Source organism: Lampetra fluviatilis, chromosome 5, assembly GCF_964198595.1.
Source record: "Lampetra fluviatilis chromosome 5, kcLamFluv1.1, whole genome shotgun sequence".
In the NCBI taxonomy this organism is placed as follows: domain Eukaryota; kingdom Metazoa; phylum Chordata; class Hyperoartia; order Petromyzontiformes; family Petromyzontidae; genus Lampetra; species Lampetra fluviatilis.
Genome location: NC_136279.1, coordinates 5,419,577 through 5,439,171, shown reverse-complemented (window position 1 = coordinate 5,439,171; position 19,595 = coordinate 5,419,577). Strand labels below are relative to the sequence as shown.

At 45.2% G+C, this 19,595-nt stretch overlaps 1 protein-coding gene across 2 annotated transcripts; it reads right to left on the bottom strand.

The window, feature by feature from the left end:
• Nucleotides 1–3,542: 3,542 nt before the first annotated feature.
• Nucleotides 3,543–13,991, bottom strand: ECHDC3 (enoyl-CoA hydratase domain containing 3). 2 transcript variants are annotated; one of them, XM_078856532.1, is made up of 5 exons: nucleotides 13,357–13,763; nucleotides 11,027–11,148; nucleotides 10,459–10,556; nucleotides 9,008–9,208; nucleotides 3,543–6,925 (listed from the first exon to the last, which is right to left on the bottom strand). In XM_078856532.1, the coding sequence occupies exons 1-5, from the start codon at nucleotides 13,362–13,364 to the stop codon at nucleotides 6,563–6,565; spliced, it is 792 nt and encodes a 263-aa protein (XP_078712658.1). In that variant the 5' UTR covers nucleotides 13,365–13,763; the 3' UTR covers nucleotides 3,543–6,562. The 2 variants fall into 2 exon arrangements, with proteins under 2 accessions (XP_078712658.1, XP_078712656.1); XM_078856530.1 differs by lacking the exon at nucleotides 13,357–13,763 and adding an exon at nucleotides 13,785–13,991 and having other exon boundaries at nucleotides 3,546–6,925.
• Between the last annotated feature and the right edge of the window lie 5,604 nt (nucleotides 13,992–19,595).

Below are 19,595 nucleotides of genomic sequence, written 5' to 3'. Positions count from 1 at the left end.
CTAATTAAACGCATTAAGTGATGGAAGTGAAAGATGACAAGGGGCAGTTGAAAAGGCGGCTTCGGGAACGATTTGTCAAAAGTGCACAAAGACAAAAGCACACAACAGGGAAATTGCCTGTGGCAGAGCACTGAGCCAGCACTGCGAGTTCGAGGCCATATATGTTGAAAGACGTTCAACATATATGCCCTCAACTTTGAGCAACCGCTCTTTACCTTTTCACACGACATGCACAAATGTGTACAAAGCGCACAAAGCTGCTGTGCATATGAAAAAAAAAACTCTTCGAGAATTTCCTCAAGAAGTGCATTGTGGTCCTCTTAGGTCACCGTCAAAATAAATGTGCGCAAATGTGACCGGCTTAGAGCAGCAGTGGTAGAGTGATAGACAACCCTCGAAAGGTTCCATCCCTACTAGGACTTAGCACAACACAGTCTGCCTCCACTCTTACCAAACACAACTCCCGAAATTTACCTCCTGCTTCTTTCAATACAGAATTCAAAACCATCCGTCAATAATATTGCCCGAGCAGGAAAAACATAGATGTATCTAGCAGGCGATCTTTTGGGGAATAGCCCTTCATATAGAGAAGCCCGAGGAATTGAGTCAATAATATTTGATAACTGCCCCATACACCATGGTGCCCTGATAAAAAGTTATTACAAAAAATAAATCCAGGTTTTACTAGAAATCCGTTGTCTTGGTAAAGGACAACAGAACTGAACTTATATATATAGTTGGCGTTTTCTCTCTCATCTGTGTCCAATTCCTACCTGCTACACTACTGGAGGGTCCTGGTTTAATCATTGTTGTACCAACACGGATTTGAACGCTCGGATTTTCATTGGTGCCGACTCAGTGCTCTGAAAATAGCATTTGTCTTCGGAGCCACATGGACACTTCAAAGATAGACTCCATGGAAATGTAATAATTATAGAATTAGTGCATTGATTTATGAGCTGGTATTATTTAACAAAACATTTTAATGTAAGTAGTTGCTAAATTAAATGTCAGCTTATGAAATTCCTTGAATATCAAAGAACCTTTATACGTTTTCACTGCCCCTCTTACAAATGTTGCTATTTTCCTGTTGCTGTTTTTTTACTGATATTTGTTTTTCGTTATGTTTATTAAGGTACTGAGGAAAAACGTGTAACTTTATTTAGAATTGCCAACAGACAGCAGAGCATTAACGTCACAGATTTTGATCCAATGTCCTTAAATGTTTAACACGTAGGCTTTCGCTAGCAATATTGTCCATAAAAGCTTTTTTGGGGTTAGATTGCCTAAGTATAAATGAGTCGTTAAACCCGATGCTGGTTATTACCGGCGAAACATCGTACTTGAATTGTACATGTTGTGGGTTTACTCTCAAACACACCGGTGTGCTGAACTAGTAATGGCTGTGTCGGGTGGTGGCGGGTTTAACGACACATTTATATTTACGCGATTTAACCCCCAAAAAAAACGATGGTCCTTAAATGGTCTGTCTTGCTGAGGATTGCAATGTGGTGCTCAACGTTGTGCAGATAAGTGAATCGTTTTATATTTATCCACGGGCCATTTGAAAACTTGATAGGTAGGCCTGAATATATGAAGTGCAATTACTCCTGTATGTGATGAATGTTGGTGCAGTCGATTGGTGACCAACCAGGCTGAGCCTTCAAGAGACTCTGGCTGAGTGTGCCCAGACATGGGAAATCGTTTTCTTTCAGACACTCAGCAAGTGCTCAAACCCAGGATCTCAAAAATGCTTGCTCAGTGTACTAACATTGACATCGGCCCTCTTGAGTCCACCAGCCACAAGGTTTGAACCCAGGACCTAATTCACTGCTTTTCCACTGGTACATGACCCGAGCCAGAGCGATGCTCTCCCAGTACAGGTGGTTTTCCACTGGCTCTTTGCCATGCCAAGCCAGCACCAAACCGTGATAGGCTAGCCCTCACAAGAAATGTGAATCTAGTTTAGGGTCTAGCAGGGTCGAGCACGGCACATGATGACAAATTGCATGTGTGTGACGTCAGCAGCAAGGCTCGGGTTCTGCAGTGGAAAAACAATCTGGCGCTTCCTGACCAGCGCTGGGTTGGCTCGGCACGGCTGAGTTCTAGTGTAAAACAAGTTATCGGAGGTATGGATGGGTTCGGGCCCTGCAATGAAAACCCAGACAGCTTATGTATACTTCAACAGCTGTTGCAAACCAACAAAAATAGTCGATTGTTTTATTTTACCATTGTTGTACATAAGGACAACTTTTTGGAAAACATGTAAATTTATTGCATTTAAATTTCTAGTTGTGAAAAGGTGCAGTCGTCACATTTGCCCACAGTCCATATGCTTATGTTTGCCAATCATTGACCTTCGGAGGTTGGTAAACATGGTGAGATGCAATGTGTGCGCAGTATGAGAGCAGTGTGTGATCAGATGGGCATTTGAGATGCCTTCAAGAGCTGCAATTCTACGACCAATAACATTTGTATGGGGACTGATTTAGGTTGGGCCTTGCTTTTGAAACACCAACCCGTTCTCAACTAATAACTTGAGTGTCCCCTGTTTTCCAATGTGACGTCACCCCCTCCGCTCTGCCCCCAATGTCTCCTAATCCCCTTCTTAGCCCCCTACCCCTGTGGTCTCGTGATCAACCCAGCAAGGAAGGAAGGAGTGTGCTTTTACTGGGTAGGAATCGAGGCAACGGTAGAAGAAAAGGTTGTTGATACGAAAGTAAATAAAAAAAAACCATGTACAGTATTTTAAAAAAATTAAGCACTGTTTAATGTAACAAAAATGGTGTGTTATGTTTAAAATAAAAACACGTTTTGTTTATTTCGACACTTTTGCCTCCATTATGTTTATTTAAAAAAGGTTTGCTTAGCAAGGGAGGTGAGGATGTGGCCTGAAGACTCCGGTCTTCATCCGGCAATGCCATGCTTAAGTTGCCTTTTCTCTGAGATTGCAAATGGCTTTTTTTTGCTGACAAAGCTTTATGGCATGTATGGGCATCAGACAAACTAATCCACAACCAAATAACCCAGAAAGCACTTTTTGTATTTTTTTTTTATAAGGGGCTAAAGCCTTTCGAGTGCTTGTATGGGTAACCGCAGGGCGCCACGTTGGTGAGATGTTCCCTCGCCTGGTTTACAGGGAGTGGGTTCGATCCCGACACCTGTATATTTGAAGTTTCCATGTTCTCCCCATGGACACCTGGATTCTTCTGTGGGCCCTCCGGCTTTTCCCTCCACAATTATAAACATTCGTTTTAGAGTATTTGGCTGCTATACATTTCCACATTAAGCCACATCGTTGAGCAATCAGTTGTGGCCAGGTTGCTTCTGAAAAATAACTCTCTAGCCCAGTGGGTTTTACCTGGCTAAAAATTCTAAATAAAAAGTTTAGGTTAGCATACCATGTGCTGCTTTCGGAAGTCCTGCAAGATGGCCAGGTGAAGACAGTACAATCATCGTGGTCCACTGGTAGATTGAATCTCTTGGGTCTACCTGTGCATTTAATGTGTGGAGTTTTGAGTGTTATCCCATCATATGTATGGGCCAAAGCAGAAATCGGTATCACCTGAGGCAGAACGACTTTCGTCATACAGTTTCGTTTATTTGTCTAATAGCGATTTGAAAACCCCACTCATATCTAATGATTATCACGTAATTCACTGTTGTCCACATAAAGACATTGAAACTGCGAAAGTGGTGCCACCTAGGGTGGTGGTGACAAGTGAAAGATTTGCGCTGAGCTCATAGACTATGGGAGCTGAAGGATTTTCAGGGATCGGCCAATGTCCAAGGCGCATCTTGATCATCGTTAATATTGTTGAGATAACATGAGAGTCCACATTGAGCAGGATCTGAAAGAATTGAACCTGCTAAAAACAACTCTAGTTTCCGATGCCGGATCAAATTACTTTCGGGATATGAGAACATAGACAATTTATAAAAACCTCTGGGGAAGGCGACGTGATCATAACATGCATACTTTGAAGTTGATGAAAGCAGGGTTAGGTGATGGAAATTTTACTGAAAAGAAAACAATCAGGATGGGCTTAAAAATAACCAAAACGAAGACCTAAAGCGAGTTGGTGAGACACTGTAAGAGCCATCTTTGGAGAATCAGGCGTTGACTGTATAATATTTTGTGGATCTCACCAGTTTTAGGTCAGTGTCGTAGTATTCAGTGGCATCGGCCATGGTGACCTTGAGTGTAAAGGTGATGGTTAAGTCTAAATTCAGGAGTAAGGTTATGACAACGAATATGGTTAGCAGCAGGGTTTGGAGTAGAATTAGCACCAGCATTTGCACATCGGCTCAATTGAGTGATAAAATAATGATCAGTCCCAACCCCTTTTTCACTTTTAAACTACTATATTTTATTAATACTTAGAACTTGATAAGAGTACGGTACACATTTTTATTTCAGACTTAAATCAGTAAACATATATGTAGTTAAAACAAGGCCACGTTGCTTGATGGTACTTCAAAAGAAATATATTGTGCAGGTGTGTTGGATCGATACACAACTTGTATATCACAAAATGCACCACAAGAACACCGATGTAACACAGTGTAACACAATTGTGGACAGGCATTGTCAAGATGCCAGGCAATGTGTTGTCGGCATAGAGAACTTTATCAATAACAAATGATGATAGAAAGTTAATTAGGCTGACTTCACCAATTGAATATTACAATATTGTTTTACCAGAAATGATTACCTTACATTATTCTCCAGGCATTGTTTTAGGATTTTCGTGCAATTTACAATTCAAGGGCAACCCAGCTGTATTTTACATAGATATCCCATCCACCTTCGCTCCCAGAATTTGGAATCACCGTGATTCTGTTGCATTTGAAACATCACCTTTTAAAAATGCATTTTAGGTGGGGTCCATACATTTATAGGCACAACACTCCACAAGTGTATTTTTTACGTATGAATGCATTAGTGTTAAATTACTCAACAAAGTTAGGTTAAGATGTGTGCACCTGCTCAATAGGCCACTTGGTTTTCATTGTGCACGGCAGATGTTAAATATTTCTGAAGAAAATTTTCTCTCATTGAGAATCATAAACCAGACAAAACATGGCAGCCTCAGTTTAAAAGGCAATTTAAAAACAATTAAACTCGATTTGAGGTTTGGATATAATGTGCCGATGATTCTGCAATAAGACTGAAACCGGCGCATGGTTTCAATGTTGGATAGCTGGGATAAAATTCAAAATGTAAACGGGCAGTTAATTATACCCCAAAGGCTACATATGAATGAGTCACAGGTGCATATGTCAACATTAAAGCACTTGTTTTTTTGCATTTAGCATCTTAATTCCATCTGCACTGTCTGGTGAGTCTGGGCACAGTGTGGAGATATTTTTAATCAAAATCGTAATTCCCGATTCCTCTGAAAGCAGCAGAGGAGCTGTATGTGACGTCGGAGAACAACTCTGGAAGAACCATTATTGACTATCTCCTCCTGCAAGGGTCCACCGACATATTAGCCTGCAACGTCTTCACCTATGCTGATGGATTATTTGTCCTGTGTGCATCTGCCAAATACTGTAAAAGCTTTCAGGGTGAACCTTGATCAATGTTAACTGTATAAGATGGCAATATCACAAGTCTTTTAACATATATTTGTATGAGAAGAACAAATAATTCAATCTATGTTTTCCAAATGGCTTGAAGCCAGAATTCCAAGGTGGTGGCTCAGTACCTATAGACACAACAATTGGAAAGACACCCAGAGAGAGAGAGGGTTTAAACCGAGTGGGTTCAGTGCTGTGTAACAAGGGCTGTCGTACCTAAAACAGTTCAAATAGCTACCAAGCCATTACATTTCATTCTGATAGTATTAGAGCCAGTACGAATTGTAGAATAAGTCGATTAATCGGCTTAAAGTTATAATCGACTAGTGTTTTGTGGTCAATTACTTGGAACTCCTTTATAAAGATAGCACCACCTCGATATCCTGCTTCCTGAAGGCAGGAAACCCCCTACAAGGCCACATCCAGTGTGAAGAGACTGATGATGCCGATGACATCACCAAGCCTCGCCAATAACCTCCCGACCAGCGGCACAAATGGAAAGAGGTGAGACTTTTTTCCAATTATTTTTGTGTTATTCGATTAGGAGTAAATTAACCGATATATCGGAATAATGGTCAGTCACTTAAATAGTCGGATAACAAAGCTCTGAATATATTTCAGCCCTTTCTTCACCCAGAATTAGATAAAGACCTTGTTTGTATGCACGGGTTAGGTAAGGGGGGCGCAGGAGCAGTTCAAACGTCGATCGCCACCGATGTTAACCATGGCCGGGAACTGAACTTATGACACTGGTTTCATTGCGCGGTGCGCTCCCCAATGCGCCACCGCTCCACCCCACGATGCCAATATGGGCCACGAAAGAAAGGAACCCATCCTCAAGTGTTAGCACAGAGACACCGAGTCTCCAGGCATGTCTATTATTATTATTCGCCACTACAGGGGCACCCAGAATGCTTCAACCCAGAACTCGAGATACCAATTCAATACCTATGACACCACTGGGGGGGTGGGGGTGTTCTCAATCTCTGGCGCCATCCCCACGACCACTTCCGTCATGAACAGGCCCGGGCACCGGTTCCCACTGAGGTTTCCGCTTCTCCACAAACGCCCTGATGCCCTCCTGGCCGTCGGGCAGCTGCAGATTATCGAGCATTGCGGCCTGTGCTAGCGCATACGCGGCGTCCCAGTCGCGGCTCATCTGGCCCAGGAAGGCTCGCTTGCCCAGCGCGAGCACGCTGCGGCTCAGGCGGCACACCGAGCGCGCCACGCGCTCCACCTCTCCGTCGAGACGTTCCACCGGCACCACGCGGCTCAGCAGCCCGTGCGCCAGCGCCTCGGACGCCGAGATGGGCTCGCCCGTCAGCAGCATCTCCATGGCCACCTGGGCGGAAACGAGTGTGTGCGCGGAAAGGTCGTAAGTGGGCGACCGGCGTTATTTGCTTTTTCGTTTTTAGTTTCCCATGCACAGGGATGTCGCTAAGACTATATAAGCTTGATGAATGGCAGTAGCATCCCACAATAGCATCCCGCAAGGGGATGCTACCCCCATCCATCATGCATATATAGTGGGTGTGCAATAACTGCCGGGGATTTTTCTGCGAATAAGCACAATTTTTTCGTTAATTAAAACATCGTAAAAGAAATATCGGCCGCAAGGGATAGAGGAAGGATGCAGGTGTGAATGGGGAGCGTGCGGGGGTGGGGAAAGTTCTAGCTCAGCCTGCGTGTGTGAATCAGCCACCCACGGGTTGAAGTGTGTGTATGTGTGCGCATGTATACTGGGCATGCAAGCCATCCGAAAAATGCCTGATGCCCAGCGTTCGCCTCCCACTTACGAATACATCTGATGGGTTTTAAATTATAACATTACCAAAAAAGGAGCCACTAAACGGCCAACTAGCAATGCCTAATTTTTACCCTAGAAAATAATATTTCCAGCACAAAAAGGCTTTGTTAAACGGGCATTAAAATTTCACAGCACATTACGAAGCAACGGGATGCAGGCTGGTTCTTTACGAGCTGGGCAACGGGGTATGTGCCTTGCGCTAATGTTCCGACAATGAAACATTTCTATAAAACCGATTACACTCAATTTACGATCAAGACTCGTGCGTCGCTGTGCCCAAGCAAAAGCATGCACAGATCGCACTTGCTCCACAACAGGACATGGCGTTTTGCCCGAGAATCGCGATGCCAAGCCATAATCCCCAGCCAGCTTTGTTTAAGCAGGCGACCACCCCCCGAGGGAATACAGCACATCGCAGTGCTGCTTTAACCAATGCTGCTGGAAAACATTGGTGCAGAAGGGCTTATGTGAGCCCTGAACAAACATGTAATTTTATATTTTGGGGGGTGAAAAAGAGAATGTATCTGTCGTATATGCGTACATGTATGTTATGCTGGGAAAAAGATATGCATATTTCGAAACATGCAATGCATATTTAGCTATACCTGTGTTACGAACACACGCATACATAGATGTGCAGCGAAACATGTATACATATTAAAAACTTACAGGACTGATACAGGATACATGTCATGCATCGGGTACTTTGCATCATGTATTGAGTGGACTAAGTGTTGTATGTTGTCTCGTGTGCAGTGAACAACTCTTATCCTGTGAAAACTCATTATCCACAGCACAATTGTTCCCAATAACCGTGATTTTTGACAGATAATAGGAATTACTCAACATAGCAGTTCGATAACGATAGTTGCTCCATTAGTCTGTATTGTATCACAGGGAATGTCTTTTTTGTGCACTTTTGTGTGTATATGCCAATGTATTATACATGTTTGTGTGAATGTTTGTACATATGTGCAGTGTGGTTTACATGTACATGTACTGCCCTTTTATTTAATGCACTGTTGGATGAGGGCCTCCCCACGCAGTGTGGGTTGCAGGGTTAATTGTGTGTAGGTTGGTAAAGGTGGGGAGCATTGATATCTTAATACAATAAATTTTGCTGAACTGCCTTTTACTGCCATCCATGTAGCCTTGCAGTCTGTAGCAACTTTAGCCACAGTGGCGAGATCTTAACGACCTCGCCTGGTATGGAGGAGCTCGTAGGTTCGACCCTGACCATGATGCCTGTATATTTGGAGTTTGCATGTTCTCCTCTTGGTTGCGTGGATTTTTCTCCGGGTCCTCAGGTTTTTCCCTCCACTTTTATAACCATGCATCTAGCGTATTTGGCTGCTATACATTTCCACATGATAAGCCACTTTGTTGAGCTCTCTTTTGTGGTCAATTCTGAAAAAGAGCTATATAGCTCAGTGGGCCTTACCTGGTAAAATATAAACAGTAGTTGTACACTGCGGTCACCCATCCCACCACTATCCAGGCTCAACTCTGCACAGCTTATGAGCTCTATAACAAGATCGGGTGCATTCTGGGTGATTCGGTCATTCATTCACACCACCGCTCGGATCATGCATCTACGAACGAGAGTCGCACTTTCACCTTCTTGGGCACCGAGCGGCCGAGGGCCACGCCGGGCGTGGAGCAGAAGAGGCCGACGTGCACCCCGGGCGTGGCAAAGCGAGAGCGCTCCGACGCCAGCGCCACGTCACATGACGCCACGAGCTGGCAGCCCGCAGCCGTCGCTAGGCCGTCCACCTTCGCCATCACGGGCACCGGCAAACGCTGGATCGTGCGCATGACCTGGACGACAAATACAAAGGACCCCACCCCCCAACTCGTATAGCCTTTAACATACTGGTGGGGCAAGTACTGTTAGTGAGCATCTATGAAGGCCAGCATCACACACGATGGGGGGGGGGGGGAGTGGCCAATGCCACGCCGGGCCACCTTTGTCTCCACCAAGGCTGATGTTTACACACTGCAGCAGATACTTATTCAAGGCCGAGTCGACCTAGGCGAGGCCCAGTACTGGTTCAGATAATCGTCACTGCTGTTGGCGGTAGGTGGGAATCAAACACACACACCTCATGTGGGTGGCTGATTGTCATAGGAAGGTTGGGTGATATACCCGCTATTGGCAAATGCCCCATTTGCAGGTTGGTACTGTGCAAACCGCGTACTGGAGAGTGACTGTTGCAGCAAGATATTGGAATGGTTTGGGTGAGGCGTCATATAAGGCGCTTTGAGTTACCGAGGCATTTAAGCACCTTATAAATCCAATTAAAAATCCAAATAGCACGTACATGGCTGATCTTGTGCAATCGATTGTTAATTCTGAAGATGTTGTGGAACATCAAAAAAAACCAAAATTTGGTTAGAACTTTTTTGCCTGAAAATGACAACATACAAAAACTCTTAATTATAATTATTGAACAATGGCTGCATGTCAAGTATTTGGTTTGCCTCAAAATTTCAGACAATTTCTTTGGAAACTAGGACTATGAAAATGTGTATCTGGATTCAAGCACAATGGAATAGACCATTCATGAAATGAGCAATTCCAAGAGGTTTGGTGGACCTGGTTTAGCCGGCCCTTGAACAAAGAGAAGCAACAAATCTCAGCATAATCAGTGAGAGACATCTGGTGCCAGGAGAAACGGCATTTTACAGAGAAAGAAGATCTGTGAGAAGGGGTTAAAACAGCAATGAAACTTGAAACCTGGAGAAGCAGTCGAAGTATGTGGTATTAATGCCAATAAGTTAAAAGGGGGATGACTAATGACAGAGGAATTGCACAATATGATCAAATTTGCATTGAGTAGTTAAAAGTTGTGACATTGGACACCAACAACCTCGTGTGCCATGCCGGCCTTCATAGGTGCTTGCAAACAGCACTTGCCCTCACAGTCTGTTGAGGCTATACGGGGGATCTTTGTCTTTGTCAGTAGAGAAGGTGTGAAGTTTTCTGTGTTGTGGTCTGAATGTCATGGGCATGTGTGCCATCTCATGGTTGTGCTTGCACTGATGGCTTATCAGAATGTTAATATCACCTCCGTGCAGGTCTCAAACACTCGAGCATGATGCTCTCGTCCGTACTCCGCCGTCAACTCCGACAGATCATGGCCCGACGAGAAGACAGGACCCACAGCTGCGCTGAGCAGGGGAACATCACACTAAGCGATGGGGCATTTCACTGTGTAAGTAAATGTCACATTTGATATGATCGAGTACAGACAATTGACTGAAACAATTGACATGTTTATATTTGACTGACAAATTGGACATGTGACTATACCAAAGAAGCATTTTAAAATGGGATATCTATTTATTTTTATTTGAGTAGGATGAAGGTTTGGAGTGTTATGGCCTATGAATGTGGAAGGTTATAAAATTAATAAATGGCAATAGTCCATGCAGGATAATTGCAAAAACTAAATATATATGAATTCACACTAACATGTGGTTATTCGAGTATGATTAAGAGTGGTGTTGGAACACGAAGCGTTTTATTTTTTAAGAGAAAGAACATAATGACCGATTATAGCTGACACATGCATATTGGGTGAGGTGTGGCAAGGTGTGGTGGTGGTGTTGTAGCAAGGTAAAGTAGAGACAAACCAGAGATGATTATGACCCGCAGCGCAGGGTTGTTGAGATCATCAGTGAGGTCGTTGCGGAGGGAGCGCAGCATGGCGAGTGACAGCACATTTCTCTTGCGAGGGTTGTTCAGAATTATGCTTCTGTGGGTGAGAAAAATATATGAAAGAGGTCCAATTTATTACCTGCCATTCACTTATCCACAAACTAAGCTTGCACGTTAAAATCATGAACTGTTAAATTTGTCCTGATACACCTTGTTGTTTCTTAAAGAATTGTTTTTCTTAAAAGTCTTTGTTACCCTGTTTTGCCATTATTATTTTAAAATATATTTGCAAGTGGTAGGGGATACCAGAGCCCAGAGAAAAATCCATGCGCTCCAGAGGAGAACACTTATAAGCCGTACAGATATTGTCAGAACTCTACTGATACGGCCACCAGACACCACTTTGTTCCATTGTGCATATGTACAGACCTTTCACCAATCCAATGCTGGATGAGAGACTCTCCATGCTTTACCAGTCGTGGGAGTTCTCGGACCATACCTCACCACACTGGTCAATACGAAGGCGAGGAGCACAGATGTAGGATGGAATTACACAATGGATTTTTCTGCACTGCCCTTTGCTGCCCACTACATAGCCCACTACAGTCCTACGACCATGTTTGTGCATAATTATTGCCCATAGAAGCACTATCCAGGCTCAAACCTGCTTAACTTGTGATTTGCCGAGATTGAATGCATTTACAGGTAATTGCAGTATTGACATAAGGTAGGTGGATCTAATCACAATACAAGTCACTAACCCCACTTCCAATTAATAGGATTAGAGTTGTACACTGTCACTACATTCAGCTGATTTATGGTAGTGAGACCTGTCATAGAATTGTGGATTTTCACCAGATGCTCAGATCAAATGTGGATAATACTCAAATATGGATAATACTTACGTGAGAAAAATGTACTTTTAAATCTTTACTTGAATGATCACATTTAAAATGGACTGTAATTGCTAACGTCATGGCTGGAGTCATATGATTTGAGACGTAGCCAAGAATTACTAAAGTCTCTGCTACAAGAAAAACAAGTTGGATTATTATTTCACCAGTGTTGGAGATTAATGCCAGATTTGAATTTTTACCACAACCTGCTCTTCATCCGTTTTGTGCCATAAACAAGTCTTGCTTAATGGAAAGTGTAGCTTAGTGTACTGTCAATCTACTGCTGGATGTAGCCTTCCCCATGTCATGTCCGTCATGAAGGTTGTTTGGCCATACTTCACCATACAGGTGAAGCAGAGCACCCAGACTATTTCATCAGATATCACTTGCCATTGATGATGTTAGCTGTGGCTGGGAATCACACTCACGGTCACCGGGTGCACAGCACAGTGCTCTAATCCATTTGCCACTGCTCCAGAAGTTACACTGTGGGTACCAATCTGATACCACCTCCTGTGGCTTTATTGGATGCAGAAATTGCCCAATTTACAATAATATAGGCACAGCTGCTAAAAAAAACCCACTCTTTTACTATTTCCATTCTCGACTCTAAAAACAAAGCCACTGCTCCAAACTGTAACCTATAAAGAAGCATTGTTAATGATGACATAAAGCCGGATGCTGGAATACTGTAAGAGTAAACTTTGGAGGTCAAGTAAATATTGAAATAGAGGAGCCTGGCTAAATAAACTCTTAGTGAGGTGTTGTGCCAATCAAGGGCAATGGCCAGGATCCTCTTGCCTTGTGAATGGCAATCAAGGTTTAAGGTGCCTTAAAATTATTGCAAATCACTGCCAATGCATGTCACTTAAAACCTCTCCATTGCCGTCAGAAGCATAGTCTTAAGAAATAAAATGCTTCAGCAGGCTAACATTTTGGCCATTATGATCGCATACGATCTCAGGAACTAAGCAGGGTTGACCGTGGGCAGTGCTTGGATTGATGACCACCATGCACATCTGTGAAAGAAAGAGCTTTGTGGATCATCGGATTCTTCCAGTATATTCTGATTTCGCTGTTGTAGGCTGGGGGGGGGGGGGGCTACGTGGATGGGCAGCAGAGGGCAGTGGCAGCAACAATCACGTTCGATGATCCATCACACCTCCATCGTGTTTACGAAACACATCATTCATCTCACCCAAAAGAAGTAAAGTCCACGGGTTGAGGGTCAGAGTTTTAAACTATGGGTGAGTGTAGCGGCCTCTAGTGGCCGCAGAGGATATGACAACGGTGAACCCATTACTGTACAAACACGAATAACAAAAACATCGATCACCTTACAAAAACGGTCAGATGCAAACGTGTATCGTGAGAGCTAAGGATCGATATTAATCGATGCATCTTCACACCTCAACATTTAACCTTCAGTGGGCGGAGTGGCCGGTGGAGGAGCGGTGGCGCAGTGGTTAGCGCGCTGCGCTGTAACCTCGATCACCGGGGGTTCGAGTTTGCCCGAGGTCGATTGCCTTCAAAAGAGTCCTTGGTCTGGTGCGGTGTGTGGGTAGATACAAAGACAGCCGGGCGTAGGTGCTCACCTAATTCGGCGCTCGCTCACGTAACTTTGTAACTTTATCCGAAATGTTTAATTTGCATCACTTTTTGCATCTTCGCACGCAATGCAATGTCTGCATGCAGAACCCCTTGAGCGACGGCTTCGGGAACGCTGCCGTCCAGCGGCGGAGAGATCGCGGCCGATAATAACAACGACGACGATGACGACGACGATGATGATGCGATGTGCAAAGTGCGTGCTTGCGACAGGGGGCTCACAACTTGCCTGACCCCGTCGCATTCGCTGCGTACGGTGAGCGGAGCCTCCCTCTCCGCCTTATCGGGAGAGGCCACCGAGCTCGCAGCAGCCCCGGGCCCACCGCGTCCTGCCGCCACCGCCGACCCGGGCGCGCTCAGCCGGGCGGCGCAGAGGCGGCGAGACGCACGGACGAGCGCTGTCGCCATTGCCAGCGAATGAACTCTGTTGACTTCACCCCACCGTCAAACCCCGCCCCTCGCCCAATACACCCCCCCCCCCACACACTTAAACCACGCCCCTTTCACTAAACCCCGCCCAAAGCTCCGCCTCTTTTCCCTAACCCCCGCCCTAAAACCATAATAACCCCGCCTCCAGCGCACCGAAACCCCGCCTTTAATCCGAAACCCCGCCCATTCTCCCCACTGATCCCTCCCCCTCACATCTAAACCCCACCCCCACAAGAAAAACCCGGTAAGGGGAGGGGCGATGTGGTGGGAGGGGAGGTGGCGTGGTGGTGGGGGGCGGAGACCCCACGGGTTTGTTGTTGTTCGCGTAGCCGCGGCGGCGATTTGATTGGCCGCGCGCTTTGGACAAATTGCAACGCCCCCACCCGCCCACCCACCGCCTCCCCCCCCTACGCTTGGTGATTGGTCGATGAGGGAGGCGTGGCTCGCGTCCCCTCCCCCACGCCCTGTGGCAGGTATACAAAATATGTTAATGATATAGGCCCTTATATGGAGTAATTGGGCGTGGCCTTGCCCATATACTGGTACGGGTATCGACCGATTTTTAACGATACCATGCTTGATCCATGCTTGATCCATGCTCGAACACAAGCTTGGGTATTTTTAATTCAACATTTTTAAATCGTTAAAAGTGATTCGTGTCACATGATATCTGGATGGAAACCGACGATTTGTGGATCGCACATGATTCATCGATCCTTGACGCTCATTGGCTTCCTTCGACATTAACGTAATGTATCGTTCATTGCGTCGTCGATTCATTTTATCCTGATACAGCTGCACGCGCCCACGTGTCCATTGGGTTAACGACTCCTTACCCATTCGGTATGAGAGCGACTCAACGCGGTTCTGAATAATTCCCGTGGTCGTAAAAACAGCGGTTCTTAACCTTTACTGCAGCCTTATCAACCCCTTTGGTTCTAAATCATATTTTTTGTTAATATAATGTTACTAAATACATAGGGTTTGATCAAACAAAGGAGGTTGAACTTACGGACCCGTGCTTAATTTGTGTTTCGATAATTAACCTTTAACAAAAAATGTGGTCACGTCTCGCACCCCCAGAAAGGGCATCTCACTCCCCCCAGGGGGTGCGTGCAACCCAGGTTAAAAATCACTGCCTTTAAAGAATATAGTTGTACTGTGTAAAAGGCAAATTGCTTAGATTGTTGAAATATACCTCGCCACGCTGGTAGTTGTGGGTTACACGGCCGGAGTGGTTCGAAATGCCACCCAGTTACCTGAGTGAAATTGCTTTTGCCCTGGCTAGCACCAGTCCCCTAACTCCTAACGCGGTTGTCTGGCTTGACCACCTGCATGTGAAATTGTAGTTGTTGCTCTGCATCAACCATGAGAACAAAGAATAAGTTGTGAGAGTTAGTCTGGACGCCTGCATCCTTCACCAACATGCACTGACCCATGCTTTTTCCAGTTCTGCCTTCATCTGGAACTGCATCCCCCCCTGGTCATCCAGTCTATTGACTGCTCACTTAGTGCCACGGTGGAGAGATGTTAACTACACTCGCCTGGTATGTAGGAGGTTGTGGGTTCGAGCCCGACCCTGACGCCTGTATATTTGGAGTTTGCATGTTCTCCCCGTGGTCGCGTGGATTGTTTTTCTCCTGGTCCGCGGGGTTTTCCCCTTTACATTTAGAAACAGGCATTTAGAATATTTGGCTGCTATAAATTTCCACATAAGCCACTTTGTTGAGCTATCATTCGTGGCCAGGTCACTTCTGAAAAAAAGCTCTTTAGCTCAGCGCGCTTTACACGGTAAAAAAATGGTTTACTTATTTCAGTATGGCCAGGTGTTAATCAGCAACGTTCACAGGTTCATGTGGAGGTTGTTGAGTGAGCCAGAGTAGCATCATGGCACCCTACTTCACCAGCATCATCATCATTGTTATCTCTATCATTTAAATTAATAACATTGTGATTTACTTGCCAATGATACCATCCCACCTACCAGTGGCGAAGGGTGGTTGGTTGGCATGGGATCGGGTGCCATAAACCGCTTTTTGTCTTTAGTTTGTTGCCTTTCCCCCGCACCTCCGATTAGCACAATTGGCTCCGTACGGTGCCTGGCACATGGGCCTTTTTGGCCCAATGGCCCCAGTGTAATGCACCACGTGCACACTCGATAGCTGTGCAACTGGCCAAACTCATTGTTCCCAAGCACAGGACTAAATAAGGCATGTGCCGCATGAGAATTGCTCCAGGTGCAACCTTCACTAGCCCTGTCCTCGGTCACGTTTACGTTTCATGGCCACTTAGAGGTCATCGTCCAAAGTTCCATCACGGTTCAGAAGTTTCTGTAATGACAGGCTCTTAAGAGGAAGCTAAACACTGCAATTACATTTCGATATATAATGTGCCTAAGCGTTACAGTGTTTCCAATAATTGTCAATAACAAAATATAGCAAATGAGGCATGATCTTGCCGCTCGTGCAATATATTTATACCAAAATTTGACACTAGATGGCATGCATCACGTGATCAAAGAAGGATGTACGCACCCTTGCACGGCTGCACGTTTGAAGAGCAGCTCGCTGTTATGTATGAAATATATGATTTGTCGCAGCAATTTTTCATGAACAAGGAGTCACATGACAAATGCATCATCCATCGATAACAGCATGACAATGACAATGGTAACAATCACAGTGCTTTTGATACTGTACTCCATAATATCGGCATTTCCTATCCCCGACACGCTAACGTTGATTCCTAGGCCTATTTGACCGGGAGTAACACCGAAGTACGAAGAGAGGGGATTGGTGGCTGGAGATGAGTCGACATAGTCCGAGATACCATTGGAACCTCCTTTGCCAGCAGCAAAATATGATAATTGTTTTTTTACCCTTTTATCTGGCAACAAAACTGACACCTGTCTCGGGTGTGGACCAATCAATTTCAAGGACAGTGCACACATTATCAGAGTTGTGTTTTTTGTTTGCATTCCGACCGCAGGTATTGTGGTCAATGCAAACATGACTCCTTGTAAAAAATGTGTCAGTTTTGTTGCCAGATAAAAGGGTAAAAAAACTATTATCATAGTCCGAGATGTGATGATATTGGATTGGTGGCTGGAGATGAGGAGACAGGGATGAGGGGAGGGCATGGGAGAGGGGGCCGTGGGGATAAAGAGGGGACGTCGGCAAGAGCGAAGGGCAGAGAACGCTGTGGATAGAAAGGAGAGAACTGTGGATGAAGGAGGGAGCTGTGTGTGATGGAGAAGGTGGAATACAAGGACTAGAACTCTTACCTGTCTCAGGAGGAGAGTGTCCACTACAATACCGTGACTACTGATGCTGATGTCATTTATTTATCCATGAGCCTCAATACTTTCAGTCACAATAAACGTTAATTGTCCTGAGAGGCTACCTGAACCAACGTTTGGATGAGGTCAATTTTACCATATCCAATTCATCCAATTCTATGAATATTGAGTGGACACCGAATAGTCAACGACAACTATCAATCTGAATGGCAATTGAGCCCACAAAGGCCAGGACGCCACTGCTTCCCAAACCTCAGCACCACCATCTCATGCACCCTTCATTGTTCAGAAGAGGCACTCCCAGTTGTTTGATGACATTCTGTACCAAGATGGGAGCTATGTGAATGTTCTCTCAAGATATGTGTTTGCCTGTACAGATTTTTTTAGAAAGGTTCTTGAAAAAATAATGTGGACACAATAATTTAGAGGAAATCTTTGTACGTGAATGGAGTGGCGGTGCAGTGGTTTGAGTTTGATTAATTCCTGGCTATGGCTACCATCAGTGGTGAGTGATATCTGAACTGGTCCTGGGCCCTCTCTTCACCAACCTGCACTGCCCAGTGTGGTAAAGTATGGGCAAGCAACCCCCATGACTGACGCTACATATGGAGGCTTTCATTCAGCAGTTACAAATGAAAGCGGCTATAGTAACTAGGGCATCGGCTCTTTTGTATCCACAGTATTATGCAACCAATGTTTGAATCGTTGAAAACATAGTTCTTTTGACATGTTAGCAGGATTCGTAATAATGAGCTTGTAAGTTTAAACCTTCAATTTATTATCAGAATTAATGTGTTAAGCCTGAAAATGTCTCCGTCTCTCTGATTCTCTCGCTCAGTCTTTGTTTATCTCATTCTCTCTCCCAGTCTGCCTCTATCTTGTATTTGTGCATGTGGGAATTCACGCACCTGATAGTCATGAGTGAGTCAGTGCAGGCTGAGGTGTGAGAGGTGACATAAGGTGGCGTGTGATGGGCAAAGGCTCTGCGTTTTGTTTGGGCACATCCTGCTTTTTAAGGACAAGGGGCTGGATATACTTGTGTTTTTTTAAACAGCTCAGGGTCAATGGGGTGGTATAAATGTGCCTAAGAGTAACTGCAATTGTTTTTCAGCTGCCCTGCATTTGCTGGAGGCCAGCATACCTGGTGGCTGTACAGGTATGGCACCGGAGAAAGTCGTGAATTGCACAAACATTATTTGTGGTTATGTGCGGTACGTTTATTTTTAAACATTACTGTGCGTTTATGCTATTACGTGTTTTTTTATGCGTGTAAAAAGTACTTACTTTCTCACTGAATATTTTCATGGTCACTGGTAGACCCGGACGTGCCACGTGGTTTCTAGCCACAGCCATCGGGAGATGTATACTGGACGTGGTGTGCCGGGAACGTACATATTTTCGGAGTCGCTGATCCAAACAGATCCAGCTCAGTCCTGCGTGTGCATGCATGGGCTGCAGTGGCGTAGTTCTTTGTGCACTGCCCCATACAACCAGGGCCCTTTTAATGACTACGGTGAATGACAAGCTATTATAAAAGCCCATCAACTAAATTATAAGAGCCTTTCAGAAGGCCTCAATCAAAACGTTATAGAAAGTGGACCCCCCCCCCCGCCCCACCAGATGAGGGGGTAAAAAGTTGATCCAACAGGTTTCCAAAAACATTTTCACCCCCCCCCCCCCCCCCACAAAAAAGTAAATGTATTTTGTCGGCATGTATACCTACACACCCTGCATATAATAGAGTCAAGCACACATGGGGGGGGGGTGGGGGGTTGAAGAGGACATCAGTGGGATGTGACGGGTGGTGCGTGAAGCCCCGAGAAGCCTTCCGCAGGAGGCAGAATAAGGCGACCGCAGGCCGCCGAAATTCTCGTCGGTAGGAATTTGCATCTGCAGCTGGCACCCTTAAGTTAAAAAACTAAAAATGCACGGTCCTTTGTATGTATGTTGGACTTCTTTTGCACCGTACGTAGCCAACCGTGCAAATCGGAGGTCCTTTGTCAAGCCACTGCAGGATATCGGCCTCCGCACGTCGTGGTGGTTATGGAAGTTGTTTGACCATACTTGACCACGCTGGTCAGTGCGGGTTAGTGAAGGTCAGGGGGCATAGGATTGGCACCTCGGGCGCCGATAGCATGAGGTTCCTGTGCAGTTGCACCGCCTGCACTCACGACAGATACGCCACTGCCTGGGAGGTGATGCCGTGCGCTTCGGGAAGAGTTGATAGAGGCCCTCAGTGAATCCTGCAGATGAGTGTTTTTTTGTGCCGTCCACAGGCGCTCACAACTGGCTTTTCTCCTTCGACGGAACAAG

Excerpts from the sequence above, each read along its gene's own strand:
- ECHDC3 (XM_078856530.1), bottom strand. The coding sequence starts at position 13,963 with ATGGCGACAGCGCTCGTCCGTGCGTCTCGCCGCCTCTGCGCCGCCCGG. Across the intron at positions 10,557-11,026 it reads GCGGGTCATAATCATCTCTG|CTGTGGGTCCTGTCTTCTCG; the intron begins GTTTGTCTCTAC and ends TGCTCAGCGCAG. Across the intron at positions 9,209-10,458 it reads TGTTTGAGACCTGCACGGAG|GTCATGCGCACGATCCAGCG; the intron begins GTGATATTAACA and ends TTTGTCGTCCAG.